The sequence below is a fragment of the Takifugu rubripes genome, chromosome 10 (genome assembly GCF_901000725.2).
Source record: "Takifugu rubripes chromosome 10, fTakRub1.2, whole genome shotgun sequence".
NCBI lineage: Eukaryota > Metazoa > Chordata > Actinopteri > Tetraodontiformes > Tetraodontidae > Takifugu > Takifugu rubripes.
The window spans coordinates 2979128-3000002 of NC_042294.1; the positions used below are offsets into that span (position 1 = coordinate 2979128).

Below are 20875 nucleotides of genomic sequence, written 5' to 3' on the forward strand. Positions count from 1 at the left end.
AGCACCCTGTTAGACCTTGGTACTGAAAGCCTGCAGTCATTCTCATCTTAGGTGGCTTCATTCCATCCAGAAGCCCAAACCTGCCTCCCTCTTAAAGGGGCAGCAGGTCAGTCCAACCACAGAAACCTTCATGAAGATCTGAAGCTTTCAGCATCCACAATTGTTGCACCTCACTTCGTTTGGAGTCCAAATCAGAAGTCAACAAGTTGATTCTACACCGATTCTACACAATGCAACCATTTTAAAAAGGTTTCCATGCATAAGTTTTCACACATTTTTATATAAATCTGTTTGTTCATCGCCTCCTTCTTTTGTAATGATCGTTAAAGAAAATGACCTTATTTGAGTTTTTCTCCTCACAAATATGACTTTCTATGAATGATGCAATAAATGCAGCTTGCAATCTAAGACAATATGGAAGTATGTGTATATAATAGTAGTGGAAGTAGCTCATAAAATAATACATTTTCTCTTCTAATCGAATCTTTCTATGTTATTAAAGAAAAACCTGCTCTTAGACAACAACATCCAAGACATCAACCAAAAATCCTAATTTTATACAATATAATATAAAACAGTAGAGACGACTCTTTCTGCAGAGACACTGGTGGCAGGAATGCAGAAGTATCACCTGCTCAACTTGGAAGGTGGAGCAGAAACCACCAGCTGAGAAGGTCCTCAGCGAGAGGAAGTGGTGGAGAACCATGAAACTTGCTAAGCTCCACCTCAGCTCCAGAGACGGGCTGAGCTGGAGCTGTGGCACCAGGTATCGCCCAGAAGAGCCTCCAACAAACGAGCTCTTCTCTTGGGAGGAGAGGGCTTTGAATCTCAGCTCAGTGTGCTTGTCTCTAGTAGGTCGCAGCTGCACCTTTTCCTAGGTCCTTGTTGATGCCCTGAGGGGAATTGATGCTCCTGCAATGTTTTCTGGCAGCATTGAGCTTGTAGTGGGGCAATCAAACACACTGTGGGGGGGCTCTCTTTCCTTCTCTCATCTGGAGAACAAGTGACACCAGCTGCCAATCATTGTTGGAGAAATGTGCAGTCAGGGGAACTCTGCGTCCAGACTATAGCCACCCTTCCAGCATCCAGCAGTGTCTAAAACCTTTGATTTGGTTTCACCAGAGAGTGTAGGGATTGCAGGGTCGCTGCAGCATCGCCCACAAGCTATCAGGAGTGGGTCGCTTTGTCCCAACTACTGACAAGAGTTGAGTGCTATTGAGAAATGTGGTTTCACAAACCTGGAAGGTATTTTGACCGACACACACTTTACATACGCTGTAGATCTTGTCCAACCACCCTGAAAGAACCCAAAATACGAACATACGGCAGATAAGCCGGTGCAGGACGAGAGGTTTGTTGCTTGTAAGCTGTGTTTTGCTCTGGTACATGTTGATTTTTATTTGTCTTCTCTCAAAATAATTGTTATTTTAGACTATGGGGCTGCAGGTTATCAGAGACCAGCTGTGATTCTGTGGCCTCAGCTCTGAAGTCCAACCTCTCCCATCTGAGGGTTCTGGACCTGAGCCACAACACGTTGCAGGATTCAGGAGTGAAGCGGCTCTGTTCTGGACTGGAGAGTCCAGACTGTAAACTGGAGAGGCTCAGGTCAGTCTTCATTTTTCTACCTATATACCAGCTGCTAAGATGGTGAAGTGAGGCTGTTCTCAATACTGCTGTGATGCACGACATTAAAAAAATTCCTTGTAATATCGTGAATTCAGGTCTGACCCAACTAAGAACTAACGTAGGTTTAGTACTGACGCAGATAACATGCAGACCTGCACCGTATAACCTTATCCTGCATTTTTCAGATTGATTAAGTGCAGTTTATCAGAGATCACCTGTGACTCTCTGGCCTCGGCGCTGAGGTCCAATCCCTCCCATCTCAGAGAACTGGACCTGAGTTGGAACCAGCTGCAGGATTCTGGAGTGAAGCTGCTCTGTGGTTTTCTCCACTTTCCAAACTGCCAACTGGAAACTCTGAGGTAAACACCATTCTCAAAATGTCCATTATTCCATCCGAGGGTCCTCACACTGTCTGAGTGTGTGTGTTGTGCCCAGTTCCTTCAGGAGGGAGGGCCACACGGGGACCACTTATTCATGATAAATTGATTTAAGGACAATGAAAAAGCCGACAGATCGTAGGGAGGCAGATTATCTGTTCACGAATATAAAGGACAGACCTGTTTGTCTTGTGTGCGGAGCTAACGTGGCTGTAACGAAAGAATATAACAAGAAGACACTATGAAACAAAACATTATGAAAAGTACAAGGACCTGGACGTAAAGCAGAAGCTGCAGAAGGTGGAGGAGATGAAAAGAAGTCTGGTTTGCCGGCAGTCTATGTTCCTGAAAGTAAAATCAAAAAGTGAAGCTGCTGTAAAGGCTAGTTTTATTGTGGCAGCAGAGATAGCAAAATCAGGCCCGGCCCTGTAATGAGGGAGAGTTTGTCAAAAAGTGCATGGTCAAAGTTTGAGACATCGTGTTCCCAGATAAAAAGCAAGAATTTATAAACGTGAGCCTGAGCAGAAACACCGTGGCTGAGCGCATGTGTGAGCTTTCCACTAATCTACATGAACAACTAATAAAAAAGGGAAAAGATTTTATTGCATACTCCCCTGCTGTGGATGAGAGCAGCCACACGTCTGATACTGCCCAGCTGTCAATCTTCATCTGTGGAGTAGACTCGAGCCTGTGCATCACAGAGGAACTTTTAGGATTAAAATCAATACATGGCACCACCACAGGAAAAGATATCTTTGAAGAGGTATCCAAATGTATAACTGAAATGAGCCTGCCTTGGGATAAACTTGTGGGACGGACGACAGATGGTGCACCCGCGGTGTGCGGTCAAAAGAGTGGATTGGTCAGCAGGATTCAGGAGAAGATGCGGGAGGAAGCTGCAGGTGAACTTACAGTTTATCACTGTATCACACATCAGGAAGCGCTCTGTGGCAAAGCTCTGCAAATGGAACATGTTATGAGCTCTATGAAACGAGTCGTCACCTTCATAAGAGCCAAAGGTTTGAATCACCGGCAGTTCAAGTCTTTTCTGGAGGAGTTGGATTGGGAATACAGAGATGTGCCCTATCACACAGAGGTGAGACGGCCAAGCAGAGGAAAAGTACTGAACAGATGTTTTGAGCTACGTGAGGAAATCTGTCAGTTAATGGAAAACAAAGGGAAGGACACAACAGAGCTGAGAGATAAAACATTTCTGTGTGAGCTTGCATTTCTGTCTGACATTGTGAGCCATCTCGATGTGCTTAACCTGCAGCTTCAGGGACGGGGCCACATCATCACAGACATGTACGCAGCAGTGAGGGCCTTTAAAACTAAGTTGTGTCTGTGGAAGACTCAGATGCTGCAAGGAAACTTGGGTCATTTTCCGTGCTGCCAAACCATGGCAGAGCAAATTTCTCCTGCCGTGCTGCCGAGCGCACAGTTTGCTGAAAGAATCAACGCGCTCAGCGGCGAGTTTTCCCGGCGATTTGACGACTTTGAGGCTCAGAAAGGGAGGTTTGAACTGCTCAGTAAACCGTTTGCGATAGACGTGGAAAGCGCACCAACCAGCCTCCAAATGGAGCTAATTGAACTCCAATGTAATGACATGCTCAAATCAAAACATGACTGTTGGTGCTGCGCGGTTTCCATGTTTCCTCCCAGACACAATGCCTCAATTACGCACCCAAGCTGCTCAGATGCTCTCAATGTTCGGCAGCACATATCTATGTGAACAACTGTTCTCTATGATGAAGGTGAACAAAACACCTCACAGAAGTCGACTCACTGATGAACACCGTCACTCCGTCCTGAGGCTTTCCTCAGCTCAGAGCCTGACCCCAGACATTGATGAACTTGCATCTAAGAAAAGATGCCAGGTATCTGGCTTAGACCGATGTGCAGAGTAAACCAGAGTGTAGCAAACTGAGCTTGAATATATCTGTTTCTTATGCCCTTTTTCTACTGCAAGGCATGGTCTGTTAATAGTTGAAATGTTGGATTGTTATTGAATGACATTATTTTTGGTTCTTTTGTTGTTGGCTTTGAAAAAGATTTACTTTAAAAAGGAACTTGAAAGGATATGGGGAGAGACATACTTTATTTATTTATTTATTTAAATAAGAAATGAATACCACTGATGTGTATTTTATTTCAAATTTAATTTCTCATGTGTTTGTTGTTCCAGATTCTGTGTTTAAGCAAAACTAAAGTTTGTTTCCATGTGAAAAGGTTAAACATTACATATCAGTTGCAGTTAATTTTTCAATAAATATTAAGTTTGGCCCGTGACTTTACTTCCCGGTGACCGGTTCATAATTATTATGCGACAACATGACGTCACTTTACGTGCGCCGTAAATGACGCCGTTGTCTGAATACTAACTTTAAATTGAGTGCAGTACGTAGTTCACTCAATCCATGTCCCCCATGTAGTGAGTAGTGAACAGGGAACGAGGGTGTGGAGTCTGAAACAGCCGTTGTGCCTTTAAAGATGAGCCACAGGTGAGATGGATCTCCATGATGAGATGGGAGGGAAAGAGGTGGGAGAACCTGGGAAGAGTGAGGGCCAGAACAATATATATTCTCCTTTGGAACAGTGCAAACCTGAGAGGTTGGAATTGTGGTAATTACATATTAGTATCATTTTTTAACCTGTAACTAAATTAAATATTTACAGATCATGCCTTTGATTAACCTTTCAGATGAATACTGGTTTCACTTATAACCTTATAAAAGTTTCCCTTCTTTATTTAGATTAAGCAACTGCAGCTTATCAGAGATCAGCTGTGACTCTCTGGCCTCGGCGCTGAGGTCCAATCCCTCCCATCTCAGAGAACTGGACCTGAGTCAGAACCAGCTGCAGGATTCAGGAGTGAAGCTGCTCTGTGGTTTTCTCCACTTTCCAAACTGCCGACTGGAAACTCTGAGGTAAACACCATTCTCAAAAATGTCCATTATTCCATCCGAGGGTCCTCACACTTTCTGAGTGTGTGTGTTGTGCCCAGTTCCTTCAGGAGGGAGGGCCACACGGGGACCACTTATTCATGATAAATTGATTTAAGGACAATGAAAAAGCCGACAGATGGTAACCAAAATTAGACAAAACTAGGTGAGGGTGCCTGGTAGACACCAGCCAACGAGGAGGGAGATGGTGAGGGAGACAGGAAGTCATCTAAGACAGGTTGGCTGTTTCTGAAACTACCCCCTATACCACATGTGTCAAACTCAGGCCCGCGGGCCAAATTTGGCCTGCAGTGTATTTATAATTGGCCCGCGAGATCATATCAAATGTGCATTAGAGCTGGCCCGCGGTGTATACTGTACCGCTAATACTACAAATCCCACAGTGCTTTGCTAGTATATTGGTGCGCAGTCGAAACCGGCAAGCGCTCCTTTTTTCTGTTGACAGTCATTGACAACCATGCTCCAGACACATCGGACAAATTAATTTTACCTCCACAAAAATGGCCAAATGAAAGATGGACAACAGGAGCTTTGAAAACAGGTGGGAGGCAGATTATCTGTTCACAAATATAAAGGACAGACCTGTTTGTCTTGTGTGCGGAGCTAATGTGGCTGTAACGAAAGAATATAACAAGAAGACACTATGAAACAAAACATTATGAAAAGTACAAGGACCTGGACGTAAAGCAGAAGCTGCAGAAGGTGGAGGAGATGAAAAGAAGTCTGGTTTGCCGGCAGTCTATGTTCATGAAAGCAAAATCAAAAAGTGAAGCTGCTGTAAAGGCTAGCTTTATTGTGGCAGCAGAGATAGCAAAATCAGCCCGGCCCTTTTGAGCTACTCTGTATTCCGAATCCAACTCCTCCAGAAAAGACTTGAACTGCCGGTGATTCAAACCTTTGGCTGTTATGAACGCAGCAGTGAGGGCCTTTAAAACTAAGCTGTGTCTGTGGAAGACTCAGATGCTGCAAGGAAACTTGGGTCATATTCTGTGCTGCCAAACCATGGCAGAGCAAATTTATACTGGTTTCACTTATAACCTTATAAAAGTTTTCCTTCTTTATTTAGATTAAGCAACTGCAGCTTATCAGAGATTAGCTGTGACTCTCTGGCCTCGGCGCTGAGGTTCAATCCCTCCCATCTGAGAGAACTGGACCTGAGTCAGAACCAGCTGCAGGATTCAGGAGTGAAGCTGCTCTGTGGTTTTCTCCACTTTCCAAACTACCGACTGGAAACTCTGAGGTAAACACCATTCTCAAAAATGTCCATTATTCCATCCGAGGGTCCTCACACTTTCTGAGTGTGTGTGTTGTGCCCAGTTCCTTCAGGAGGGAGGGCCACACGGGGACCACTTATTCATGATAAATTGATTTAAGGACAATGAAAAAGCCAACAGATGGTAACCAAAATTAGACAAAACTAGGTGAGGGTGCCTGGTAGACACCAGCCAACAAGGAGTGTCGCAGAATTTTTAGCCGTTTGGAGAAGAAAAACGATTAATCTAAATTACTGCGTAGGAGATGGTTTTAATCCAGTCAGTCGGTCAGGATACACACACGGAAGCATGCGGAGAGATCTCTACTAAATGTACACAGTTCTGATCTTATATAGTTGAAGGCCCGCCTCTGAGGCGCGGACGTCTTCACAGCATGTGTTTGCTGCATGCACAGGACACAGGACGCCAACACAGTAGGTGTGCGCTGTATGCACCGCAGGAGTTTGGTGCCTTCACAGCGGGTGTTCCGGCTGGCGCAAGAAGTTGAATGACTGAGGATGTCCCCCCCTCAGTCGTTTGACGCTGGTCTTCTTTCAACCTTTGTTTCCTTGTAAATGAATGAGGAACCAAATGGACTTCATCTGCTCTCCCAGTCTCCACCACACCCTTCCTAAATTTCCATTTCAACCCTTCCTTTTGCACTCAATTTACATTTCACAATCAAATTCCATTTCAGGAGGGAGATGGTGAGGGAGACAGGAAGTCATCTAAGACAGGTTGGCTGTTTCTGAAACCACCCCCTATACCCTACATAGTGCACTCAATGTATCCCACAATGCACTGCGAAAAGTACAAAAGAGCACCCTAACTCGGAAAATGTATCCCATCAGCCATTACGGTGATACCGTAATGGCTGATGGGATTTTAACGTAATTTCTACTGTGCGGTTTGATATATGAAATTTTTGGAAATAAGAATTTTTTTTTCAGTAGGGGTCCAATATGATCATCTTAAAATATTACAACATAAATGTGTAAAAAACAAATCAATCAATCTTCACTGATCCCCCCCCCCCCTCACTTAAAATTGTTCTTCGGAATCGTCTGTTCCTCACCAGGCGACAGAATCTCAGTAAAAGAATATTTACAAAGATGAAAAGTAGCTTTGATCCATTTTTTGATGAAAAATTGCTTTATTAAATGTTTTCACTACAGCGGAATATGACTAGAGAATGTTCCATCACGTCTTGGCTTGAAAATGTCAAGGGACACTAATTATTTTAGGTAATAAGTAATTATTATTGTATTGTTATTGACATTAATATTTCATTTTATTATATAAAGTTAATTATAGGGTAAAATATTGCATTTTCATAAAATGACCGCTGAATGTATTTCTGATGGGTTAAAATATTAAATGGACCTGGCCACTTTTCCCGGCGACCAGTTCGTCATTATTATGCGACACCATGACGTCACTTTACGTGCGCCGTAAATGACGCCGTTGTCTGAATACTAACTTTAAATTGAGTGAGCTACGTAGTTCACTCAATCCATGTCCCCCATGTAGTGAGTAGTGAACAGGGAACGAGGGTGTGGAGTCGGAAACAGCCGTTGTGCCTTTAAAGATGAGCCACAGGTGAGATGGATCTCCATGATGAGATGGAAGGGAAAGAGGTGGGAGAACCTGGGAAGAGTGAGGGCCAGAACAATATATATTCTCCTTTGGAACAGTGCAAACCTGAGAGGTTGGAATTGTGGTAATTACATATTACTATCATTTTTTAACCTGTAACTAAATTAAATATTTACAGATCATGCCTTTGATTATTGTTTCAGATTAATACTGGTTTCACTTATAACCTTATAAAAGTTTTCCTTCTTTATTTAGATTAAGGAGCTGCAGCTTATCAGAGATCAGCTGTGACTCTCTGGCCTCGGCGCTGAGGTCCAATCCCTCCCATCTCAGAGAACTGGACCTGAGTTGGAACCAGCTGCAGGATTCAGGAGTGAAGCTGCTCTGTGGTTTTCTCCACTTTCCAAACTGCCGACTGGAAACTCTGAGGTAAACACCATTCTCAAAAATGTCCATTATTCCATCCGAGGGTCCTCACACTTTCTGAGGGTGTGTGTTGTGCCCAGTTCCTTCAGGAGGGAGGGCCACACGGGGACCACTTATTCATGATAAATTGATTTAAGGACAATGAAAAAGCCGACAGATGGTAACCAAAATTAGACAAAACTACGTGAGGGTGCCTGGTAGACACCAGCCAACGAGGAGGGAGATGGTGAGGGAGACAGGAAGTCATCTAAGACAGGTTGTGCCTTTGAAGATGAGCCACAGGTGAGATGGATCTCCATGATGAGATGGGAGGGAAAGAGGTGGAAGAACCTGGGAAGAGTGAGGGCCAGAACAATATATATTCTCCTTTGGAACAGTGCAAACCTGAGAGGTTGGAATTGTGGTAATTACATATTACTATCATTTTTTAACCTGTAACTAAATTAAATATTTACAGATCATGCCTTTGATTAACCTTTCAGATTAATACTGGTTTCACTTATAACCTTGTAAAAGTTTCCCTTCTTTATTTAGATTAAGGGACTGCAGTTTATCAGAGATCAGCTGTGACTCTCTGGCCTCGGCGCTGAGGTCCAATCCCTCCCATCTCAGAGAACTGGACCTGAGTAAGAACCAGCTGCCGGATTCAGGAGTGAAGCTGCTGTCTGATCTCGTAGAGAATCCAGACTATGGGCTGGAGACATTGATTCAGTAGCTGGTTGAAGCCAGTCAACTCCCGCTCATCTGCTGCATCACTCACTGACCACTGGTGAAGAGCATCTGTGGAAACATCTGCCGTCTACTCCGTCCATAGATGAAAAATTCAGTTTTTAAAAAGCGGTGGTGGACTTTCAGGAGATCAGTCGATGGTCGACAAAGCAGAAGCAGCTTCGCCTTGAAGTTAAATTAGTTCCTGGTATCACACAATGCATCTTTATAAAGTTCTAAATGGCTCCTCGGCCACTCTTATAAGCATGAAAACATTCTCTTAATTGTCTCTTCAAATGTCTGTATTATACGTTACTATTTTACATCATGCCTTCAGAATCTTTAGGGTTTAGTATTTACTGTCTCTGTGACATGGAGCATTGGAATATTTCAGCTGCAACCAGCAAAAACCCATCAGAATGACGGCTATCGGTGGGAACCACAGGTCATTTGACTTTAGTCAGTCTGTTCAATGTTATATGATTTATTGCAATCTAATAAAAACAAATAATAAATGTGGGAAATGGTGCATAAAAAGAAGCAAAATGACCAAATAAAACTCCCATACTGTAAATTTAAAGATGTCAAGAATGGAATATCAGCTTAAATGGAATCAAACATAAAGTGAAAAGGCCTCCTTTATGTTTACTGCAAAAATAAACACTAAATCAAGAGCGACACGCGCCAAAAACGTCTCATTCTCTCTTCTGTCTCCACTCATTCTTTTATATTCTCTTAAGATAATGGGGACGGGGTCGTGTGATAACAAAACAACCTAATAGGGGACTATATTTTTGTTGCAAGAACTTTGGCTCTTCAGAAGTTTCTATGTTGGCTTCCACAGATTGTGCATCCACTAAAAACTCAGTGTTTTTGAGGAACTACCAGGAGTGGCTGGAGTGGAGGCCAATGACGCTATAGCTACATATAGGTACATATAGATCACTGCTATCCTCAACCCAAAAGACCACCAGTTGGCGCAGTAATACTAAAGATAGGAGGTTGTGGTCGTTGCGCAGACGCGGAGTGATATCACGCACTATGTTCTATATACCGTATGTTCGCGACCAAAGGGCGCACCGTATTAAAAGGTGCAGCCTCAGTTACGGGTGCTATTTCTGTATTTAACACATACATCAGGCGCTCCGGATTATACCGGATGGAAAAAGCCCTGGCTGTGTGTGTGCATCACAGCAGGCGTGGGTTCTCCTCTCTGGAGTCATGCGGGTCTCCTTTGAAGGGCAGATGAGGAGGTTGGTTACAGATTCCCGTCAGAAAGATGATTACGGTGCCAAAGGTCATCACCGGGGTAACCAGGAAGAGGCAGAGTCGGTCTACTGTACGAGCGATGCCGCTCCAGTTATCCTTCTCCTGTCAGGACCAGACATTTACGCCACTTTTGATCTTTTTAAATCAGACTTTGGGTTGAGGACTCTGTTTGAACCATCTGACCTCATTGTAGTCGTTCTTGTTGCGCATGTGTTTAATGATGTAGTGGCTCCATCCACAGCCGGCTTGATCTCTGCGTACAGCTGATGGCTCGCTCCTCCCTCTTCTTGTGGTTTCACAGCTACACACAGACACCAAAGCTCAGAACTCAAATGAAGCTACTGATGCTTCTATATCTCATGTGTTTAAATGTTTCTGGAAACGTACTGGCAGCGTGTGTGACTCGGGTCACCAGTCCGTGTCTCCCAGACTGTTTCTCAAACATCAGCTCACTGCGGGACTTCACACTGTCGTACTCCTCAGCCGAGGCAATGTAGCCCACTGAGCTGGATCGCCGCGGTAATGCTCCATCCCAGTACGGCTCTGCCTCAGCAGGGCGGGACATGCGCAAGATGCAGGGTAATCGCTCGAGGAAGAGCTGGCAGAAAAAGAAAACAGGATTTGGAACACTGATACTGATGTGTGTATGTCTGTGTGTTATAGTGGAAAAATCACATGTTCATATATCCTCTTTCATATGTTATTAAGTCATATGTTCATATATCCTCTTTCATATCTTATTAAGTCATATGTTCATATATCCTCTTTCATATGTTATTAAGTCATATGTTCATATATCCTCTTTCATATGTTATTAAGTCATAGGTTCATATATCCTCTTTCATATGTTATTAAGTCATATGTTCGTATATCCTCTTTCATATGTTATTAAGTCGTATGTTCATATATCCTGATGTTCATCTGTTCAACAAAGGGACAACAGGATGTGTGTGTTGTATGTGTTTAGATTCTATAAAATCTTGACTCAGCTCAGTTTCAAACATCATGTCACAGTTTGTCTGCGTTTCAAACAACAATGAAAAATCCTGCCCGTGCATACGTGAGTTTGAGCGTGCAGTTCTGCCAGTCAAAGGGGAAATATTTGACGCTGATGGAGCAGGATGACCTGAAGATGGCGGGTGGTAACCAGAAGCAGAAGTATAAATAACTGGACAAGTGATACTTGTTCATTGTTATGACTATTTGATCATGTTAAAGGGGTTGAAACCATATTTTGAAAGATAAAGGCAGTGTTTGATTAGAAACTCTTTCTGAACTCTGGTGCTCTGAAACATCAAATTAGACACACAACAGACAGTAGATGGGGCCAAAGAGTAAAGATGCTTTTTGTAAAAATAAATTTGGCATAAGTTAAAAATAAATTTCTGTAATTCTAATAGTTTAATATCATACTGTCGAAATATTTGCATGAGGAAGTTTATGTAAACTACATTTTGGGTATAAATCCGTGGGTATAAAATTGATGAGTCCTTATATTTTCTGTTAAGTTTAAATGTATTTGTTATTTTACTCTTTATTTGCATATTTGAATGAAACTTGAACGCAAAGTTGTCTGCTCCTTTGTTTACTTCCGGTTCCTGTCGCTAATTTCCGGTCTCGTGAGCTAACTCTCGCTAGCTTGTCACTGACGGTGGTTGTCAGCGCAGCATCAGCGAGTCTCCAGCCCGGACGCGGCTCCTTCGTGCGTCCACAGAGATACTGACTTGTATCTCTACATTTTGTCGTCGCTGCTGGTTGTCAAACGTTTGCTGGAACTTGTGGCGCTCGGCTGCCGGCGACGGCAACTATATATCTGTTTTAAAGAAGCGGAGGAGGTTCCGAGGATGAACCCTCAGTGCGCCCGCTGTGGGAAGATCGTCTACCCGACAGAGAAAGTGAGCTGCCTGGACAAGGTGAGCTGGATGACCCGGAGAAGCGTCCTTTTAGTCCGTTTTAGCGAGGATGACAGAAACGGGAACCTTTGGGCAGGTCCTGTGAAGTTGGACACGTCGGTGATTGAGAAGTGGAAGGAAAACGACTCTTAAATAGCTTTTTAGGACTTAAATGACAGATATCACAGAAAAAGAGCTCATCAATAACTGTAAATGAGCAAAACTTGACCAGGTTTTTGTAGGAAATCGTTTTAAGTTTTTTAATTGCATTTCTTTAAACTCTTAGAACACAGAGGAACTCTTTTATTGGGGGCAGAAAAGGTACATTTTTACCTGGTAAAATTCAGTCAAAAGTGCACTAAAAGCATGAATAAACTGAATCATGTAGATTCTAATGACATAAGCTGGAGCTCCTACAGTTACAGCCCATAATGAGGCTGCAACTGTTTCTGTGAAAGTGAACTTTTATACAGTTTACATTCTGCAGATTTCTGTCAAATTTCAATGCAAACATTCACGTTAATCGATATAATAGAAATCTGTTACACATCATGGATCAGTCAGTAATCTTGGACAACAGGCTCCACAAGGAACTGTGCTCTCCCCCTTTCTGTTCACCACCTACACAGCCGACTTCCAGTACCACTCTGAGACATGTCATCTCCAGAAGTACTCGGATGACACAGTCATAGTCGGGTGTGTGGAGAATGGACAAGAGGACGAATACAGGGACCTTGTGGAGAGTTTTGTCAGGTGGAGCAGGAAGAACCTTCTGCAGCTCAACGTGACCAAGACGAAGGAGATGGTGGTGGATTTCAGAAAAAGCAAGTCCCCTCCCTCCCCAGTCTGCATTAGTGGGAAAGATGTGGAAATTTTACAGGTTCCTGGGTGTTCAGCTGGACAATAAACTGGAGTGGTCCACAAACACCGATGCTGTCTACAAGAAGGCCATGAGCAGACTCTACTTCCTCAGGAGACTCAGGGCCTTCAGTGTTTGCAGCAGGATGCTCCAGATGTTCTACCAGTCTGTCATGGCTAGCACCATCTTCTTTGCTGCAGTGTGCTGGGGTGCAGGCATTAAAGCTAAGGATGCCAACAGACTTAACAAACTCATCAAAAAGGCAGGGTCTGTTGTTGGCTGTAGACTTGATAACTTGGACGAGGTGGTGAGGGACAGGATGGTGTTGAAACTGCGGACAATCATGGACAATCCCTCCCACCCCCTCCATAACACAGTGGACAAACTGAGGAGCAGCTTCAGCAACAGACTCCTGCAGCCTCGCTGCTCCAAGGAACGGTACAGGAAGTCATTCCTGCCGTCCGCCATCAAACTGTATAACTCATCCCTCTCTGTCAGAGCTGAGCTCTCTTGACCGGACTTATGCATCAGCTCAGGTCCAAACCATTCAATAACAATAATTGTTGAATGTTTATGTTGTAATTTTATTTCTATTTTATTCTATATTTATGTATATATGCTTATAATGCTTATAATATGTATGTGTATATGTATATATAAGCATATATACAGCATATATTATAAGCATATATCATGGATCAGTCAGTAATCTTTTCAGTAAGCACTTTTTTCTCCAGCAAAAACTCCTTCACCGCGTTATATGTGTCAACTCCCCTCGTAGTTGTCTTTAGGGGCAGTAGTGTGAGAAGTTCTTCTCTTGTGGAGAAAGAAACTTTCGTCTTGAAAATGATCTGTCTTCTTTCTTTTTTCTGCCATCTTTTTATGGGTCAGTCGTCTCCTCGTTTTGGCTGCGCCCGCTCGGCTGTTTGGTCGTAGCGATCTGCGTAGACGCTACGTTTTGGTCATGCGCATCATACTGACCTTTGAACTATACTAGGTCATAGTTCATTTATATTAAACATTTTTATTAATATATTGTTATTTCCAGTTTATGTGATTTAAACAAGAATAGCAAACAAAATAAATGAGATGCAGCTCATTGGTAAGTCGTGCTATTTGAGCTATTTTTAGAACAGGCCGGTGGGCGACTCAGGTGGTTCTGACGGGCGACCGGGTGCCCGCGGGCAACGTGTTGGTGACCCCTGGTCTAGTGAAGCAAACTGAACCAACTGAAAACCTAACAAATATTTTACGATATGATCAGATAAATAAAGCAATAGTTTCTTATGGCTCTGTCAGTCATTTTTAATTTTCAAGAGGCACAAAAGACAAATTTGCTTTCTATAAAAATCCCCATAACATGAACATTAAATGAATGAAGCGGTATTATTCAAGGCACCATCAGTAGATTTTCTCATTTAGCAAAAGTGGGCTAAATTTACTTCAAAGAAAAAAATTCTAACAGCAATTTTCTATCATTCATTTAACTGAAATATTTTTAGAACATAATTGGATTAAATTACAATAACATAAAGTGCAAAAACCTATTCACCAAAAACAACACTTTCTTCAAGGAAAAGGCACATGTGCAGTGAAAAATATTGAACTTGAGCTGAGTAATAATTGTAAATGTGTTATTGCAGCTTAATGTTCACTTGTTTGAGGCTGATACTTGGTGGTGTCTCATCTTTTGGACGAGTTCATCAATGTTGGGGGTCCGGCTCTGAGCTGAGGAACTCCTCACAATTGAGTGAAGGTGTTCAGCAGGAAGTCCACTTCTGTGTGATGTTTTGTTCAGCTTCATCAAAGAAAGCAGTTGTTCCCGCAGGTCTGTGCTGCCAAACACAGGCAACGTTGGAGCAGCCTGGATGTGTGTCGGGGAGGAAACGGGCAAACTCCGCAGCACCCACTGCCCCATGTGTTGCCTTCAGGGCATCACTGCATTGGAGCTCAATCACCTCCATTTGGAGCTTTGGTGCTGAGCTTTCCACCTCAACCTCAAACGGACGGCTGAGCAGTTCAAACCTGCTTTTTGGTGCTTTTAAGTCAGTGACTCGGCGTGGGAAGTCAGCGGCGAGAACACTCATTTAATCAGCAAACTGTGCGCTCGGGAACACACTGGTAGAGAGCTTCTCTTTCAGGGTCTGGCAGCTGGGAAAGTGGCTCAAGTTTCCTTTGTGCATCTGTGCCTCCCACAGAGTCCGTTTGGTTCTAAAGGCCTTCACTGTGCTGTACATATCAGAGGGGACACCACCCCGACCCTGCAGCTGCAGCTTCATTGCATTCAGATGACTCGGAATGTCCCACAGAAAAGCCGTTTCACACAAGAACCTTTGGTCTGGGAGTTGAGTTGTGTCTTTCCCTTTGCTGTCCAAGAACATCCGATCTCCTCAGGAAGCTGGAAACATCTTTGCAGCACCTTTCCCTGGCTTAGCCATCGCACCTCAGTGTGATGGGGCAAATCACCATGCTGCGTTTCCCACTGGCTCAGAAACACCTTGAACTGGCGCTGAATTAAACCTTTGGCTCTGATAAAGTTCACTGCGTGCGTGATGGTGAACATTCCATGTTCCATTTCCAGGGCTTCAGCACACAACGATTCCAGGTGTATGATGCAATGATGAGCTGTCAGTTCAGCCGTAACGTTTTCCTCCTGCATCTTCTCCCGTATCTTGGCCACCAGTCCACTCCTGTGTCCACACATGGCAGCTGCTCCGTCTGTTGTCCAACCCACCAGTTTTTCCCGAGGCAGCTCCAGCTCATTTTCACATCTTGACACCTCTTCATGCAAATCCTGTCCTGTGGTTGTGCCGTGCACAGGACGCAACGCCAGAAACTCCTCTGTCACGTTGAGGCTGGAGTCCCCTCTAATGTCGCTGCTCTCATCCACAGCCAGGGAAGATGCCATGAAATCTTTCCCCTTTTTCACAAGCTGCTCTTTTAGATTGAGGGACAACAATGGTGTTTCTGCTCAGGCTCCCGTTTCAAAAGAGTTGCCTTTTGTCTGGGCAAACTTGCTCACAAACTTTAAGCATGCAGTGTTTGATGAAATCCCCCTCTGGAAATGGCCGGGCTGATTGAGCGATCTCTTCTGCCAGAATCAAACTGGCCTTGACAGCAGCCTCGCTTTGAGATTTGGCTTTTCTGAACAGAGCCTGTCCAGATTTGAGGCCTGGTTTTAATTCCTCAACCTTCTGTAGCTTTTGTTCCATGTCCATATTCTTGTCTTTGTCCGCGTGTTTAGCTTCATGATGCCGTCTCAGATGATATTCTTTCATTACCGCCACCCTTTCTCCACACAGAAGACACCCAGGTTTCCCAGCTGCCTCCGTGAACATGTACTCCCACTCCCACCTTGTTTGAACCCCCGGTTCTCAGTGTCCACCTTCCGTTTTGCCGTTTTATGGGGATCTGAAAGTTAACTTTTGCTGTTATGCTAATGACTACTGATAAATAATGAAATGAAGCCACCTCCCGCTCAGACTGTCACCGTTGCATTGTGGGAAATGTAGTATTGGCCTGTGTAAAACATCTGCGGCCTGCGGGCCGGTTCTAATAATAAATCAATATCATCCCGGGGGCCATAGAAAACCCTCGACCTTGACTCTGACATATGAGCTTTAAATGATTTCTTTTGACTCCCATTTATTTGGCTGTTTGGATCTCATCTTTGCTAGTGTGTGTGCACGCGTACGCTCTATGGAACTGGCATAAAGGATGTTAAAATTAGTCTGAATTAGTCTAAATTAAATAAAAATTCATCCATTCATCATTCCCAACAGGCGGTGTTTGATTAGAAACTCTTTCTGAACTCTGGTGCTCTGAAACATCTCCGCTTCCATTTTCAGCTGTTTTTATTCTCAATAACATCAAATCATCCATCCATCCAAATCGTGGTCCTGTTGGACCACCAAAGGACAAACACTTTCCATTTAGCACGGACAAAAAAAACCAAATCCTGTTTAGCAATAAAGCTGTGGGGAGAGTTTGAGGAGCGTTTTTGAGGAACATGCTGCCATATTGGGTCCAAGCTGCTGGGGTTTTTGTTGTTTCAGGTGAATCGGTGGGCAGCGGCGTTACCGCCTGTCTCTGCCCCCCCCCCCACCCCCCACCCCCCCCCCTCCCCGTGGTCGTGGTCACGAGGGCATCTTCACTGGTCCCATTTTAAACAGGTTCTGTTGGGAACAGGTGTTCTCCAGAACTGTATTTCAGGCTGCTGTGCTGAAGGGCTGTTTTCAGTAGCAATAGAGCCAGAGTGTGCCTGCTCCATATGAACCCCCCCAGGCCGTGCTTTCCTCCTGGCTGAGCCATAATCAGCTCTGGATGGACTGGTTCACGCTTGGACTGGGTCAAGATTTGATAGCTTGACTGATTCTTACAGTTTTTGATCAAACCCCCATCTGCTGATTCCAGGAGATCTTTAAAGGATCTCAGAGCTTCAGATTCATGAAGCCTGCTCAGCCCCCGGCAGCGCTGATGAAACCATTTCATTCCTTCAAAAAAGCAGAACATGAAGCTCCAGAAAAGGTTTTTGGATCAAGTTTCCAACAGAACGAAGACACGTGGGTAAAAGCGCCACTTTAAAGCCTCCAGGCCTCAGAAAACATCCACCTTTAGGATGCCTGACTTTAGAGGATCATCGGTTCGCTCCGAGCACAAGAACAAACATTTTTAACCTCAGTCCAAGAACATCTGGCCTGAAATGATCAAAAACCTTCAGCGTAAAAAGATCTACCGTAGTTATTTATTTATTTAACTAAGTTAGTCAGTTTTAATTTAAATGCAAAAACATATTTATGGCATTAAAATAGCAAAACAACTTTTAATCTTGAACCCTCCCAGAATGCTTTTATAGTAGTGGACTATAAATCACAGCCATAAAGTTGTTCATTAACAGAGGAAAAAGGAAAGGTAAAAGTATTCCGTTCAGACTAAGCAGGAAGACTGAAGACCGACAAGGTGAGAGTAAACGAAGAGTATTATTGAAAAGAATTGACAGTTGTGTTTGGAGATAAAATCAAGATTTGATTCAACTAGATGTTATATTTAGTTTTAGCACAAAATATCATTATACATTACAAATGAATCGGTCTTATTTAACTTTCTTATAGTCTGGCTTTAGTTATAGTTGAATAGTCTTTCTAAGTGAAATTTAGTTTATGTTTCTGCTCTTTGCTACTGATCCTAAAAGAACTTTGAACTTTAAACCCTCCCAGAATGCTTTAATGGTAGTAATATATACGCCATGAAGCTGTTGAGGTTTTAAAAGTGAAAGTATTCTGTTCAGACGAAGCAGGAAGAGCGACATTTTGTGACAGGTGAAAAGCTCTTAGAGTTATTAGAGTTGTTCAACAGTCCAGGTCACAGCTGGATATTTTGGTATTACCTGTCAAACAACATCTAATCGTGTGCAAGTTAACATCTCTCAGCCGGGCCAATTTAGATTAGATTAGATTAGACTATATTCAACTTTATTGTCATGACACATGTCAAAGTACAAGGCAAGAAATGCAGTAAGACAATAAACTTTCAAAATAAATAAATAAATCAACACAGGATCACAGGACACCAACAGGATTTTGGGTTCATGTTGCACGTTTTCTCACAGTGGTTTATTGTTCTATGTTGTGGAACCACTGTGAAAGAAATGCAGGAGTGGGTGTCATTTCTTTCATCTATTTTAAATAGAGCAGTGATCTTTGAGGACTTGGATTATAGAAATAATTGAAGAGGGGAACAAAGGAGGGAAGTTAAAAAGTCCTGACTAGTATGTTTATGTAGCACCAGATAATTTAGTGGCTGAGCTGAAGACAGTCCTTTCACCATGTTGGCCTGTGGAAAACCAGTGTTGTCGGCCCGATGGACCAGCGTCCCCGTCGTTGCCGGACCACCGTTGGCCACCAGTTGGGTTTTTGGCAAAGTGGGGGCGTTTCCTGTATCCGGTTCTCCTCACGGATCCATGACTACAACATGTTGCTGCAAGTGCAGAGACGTTTGCTCTGGAAAGAACTTTAGAGCACATTCAGTGCTGCAGGATGAGGGGCTGGAAAAGGAGCCAGTTCTTTTCTCACTGCAGGGAACAGTTAAAAAAAGCAGCTTAAACTCTGAAAACATGAAAATGATACAGATACATCATTGATTTATTGATTCAGTTGTTATCCAGAATGTATTAGAAATGTTCCTGTTTGATAAAAATGCAGTGAATTGGGATTATTTAACTACAACCTCTCCAGATTATTTACCTTCATCACAGTCTCATCACTATTTCTGATGTTTCCTCAGGATGGACGAGGAAAGAGCAGAGTCCACAGTGTCCAGCTGTGTGTCCCTGAAGAGTGACATGTCCAAAGGTTCAATAATAAACTTCAGAAATTCAGACAAAATGTAAGAAAACTAAAGTGTGATGATGTGTTTGTGTGGCAGCTGTTAGTCACATTAACAGCAGCAGGTTGTGAGTTTATTATTGGAGAACACTCAAACCTCATACAGTCATATAGTCAACAGTCCAGGTTACAGCTGGATATTTTGGTATTACCTGTCAAACAACATCTAATCGTGTGAAAGTTAGCATCTCTCAGCCAGGCCAATTCAAGACAATAAACTTTAAAAATAAATAAATCCACACAGGATCACAGGACACCAACAGGATGTTTGGCTAATGTTGCACGTTTTCTCACAGTGGTTTATTGTTCTATGTTGTGGAACCACTGTGAAAGAAATGCAGGAGTGGGTGTCATTTCTTTCATCTATTTTAAATAGAGCAGTGATCTTTGAGGACTTGGATTATAGAAATAATTGAAGAGGGGAACAAAGGAGGGAAGTTAAAAAGTCCTGACTAGTATGTTTATGTAGCACCAAATAATTTATTGGCTGAGCTGAAGACAGTCCTTTCACCATGTTGGCCTGTGGAAAACCAGTGTTGTCGGGCCGATGGACCAGCGTCCCCGTCGTTGCCGGACCACCGTTGGCCACCAGTTGGTTTATTGGGATCAAAGTCCGGGCATTTCCTGTATCCGGTTCTCCTCACGGATCCATGACCTCACGGATCCGATGGACCAGCGTCCCCGTCGTTGCCGGACCACCGTTGGCCACCAGTTGGGTTTTTGGCAAAGTGGGGGCGTTTCCTGTATCCGGTTCTCCTCACGGATCCATGACTACAACATGTTGCTGCAAGTGCAGAGACGTTTGCTCTGGAAAGAACTTTAGAGCACATTCAGTGCTGCAGGATGAGGGGCTGGAAAAGGAGCCAGTTTTTTTCTCACTGCAGGGAACAGTTAAAAAAAGCAGCTTAAACTCTGAAAACATGAAAATTATACAGATACATCATTGATTTATTGATTCAGTTGTTAGCCAGAATGAATTAGAAATGTTCCTGTTTGATAAAAATGCAGTGAGTTGGGATTATTTAACTACAACCTCTCCAGATTATTTACCTTCATCACAGTCTCATCACTATTTCTGATGTTTCCTCAGGATGGACGAGGAAAGAGCAGAGTCCACAGTGTCCAGCTGTGTGTCCCTGAAGAGTGACATGTCCAAAGGTTCAATAATAAACTTCAGAAATTCAGACAAAATGTAAGAAAACTAAAGTGTGATGATGTGTTTGTGTGGCAGCTGTTAGTCACATTAACAGCAGCAGGTTGTGAGTTTATTATTGGAGAACACTCAAACCTCATACAGTCATATAGTCAACAGTCCAGGTTACAGCTGGATATTTTGGTATTACCTGTCAAACAACATCTAATCGTGTGAAAGTTAGCATCTCTCAGCCAGGCCAATTCAAGACAATAAACTTTAAAAATAAATAAATCCACACAGGATCACAGGACACCAACAGGATGTTTGGCTAATGTTGCACGTTTTCTCACAGTGGTTTATTGTTCTATGTTGTGGAACCACTGTGAAA

General features: G+C 43.2%; 1 protein-coding gene and 2 pseudogenes across 1 annotated transcript in view; 2 read left to right on the forward strand and 1 right to left on the reverse strand.

Annotated features, from left to right (window-relative positions):
- The first annotated feature begins 2122 nt into the window (after positions 1–2122).
- LOC101074045 (general transcription factor II-I repeat domain-containing protein 2-like) lies at positions 2123–3949 on the forward strand (annotated as a pseudogene).
- A 6188-nt stretch (positions 3950–10137) lies between these two features.
- LOC115251228 (acetylcholine receptor subunit delta-like) lies at positions 10138–10753 on the reverse strand (annotated as a pseudogene).
- A 576-nt stretch (positions 10754–11329) lies between these two features.
- LOC115251338 (cyclic nucleotide-gated cation channel beta-3-like) overlaps positions 11330–20875 on the forward strand; it is a 29686-nt gene continuing 20140 nt past the window's right edge. The window contains 2 exon segments of the mRNA XM_029843147.1: positions 11330–11360; positions 12091–12131. Coding sequence (XP_029699007.1) covers positions 11330–11360; positions 12091–12131 — 72 coding nt within the window.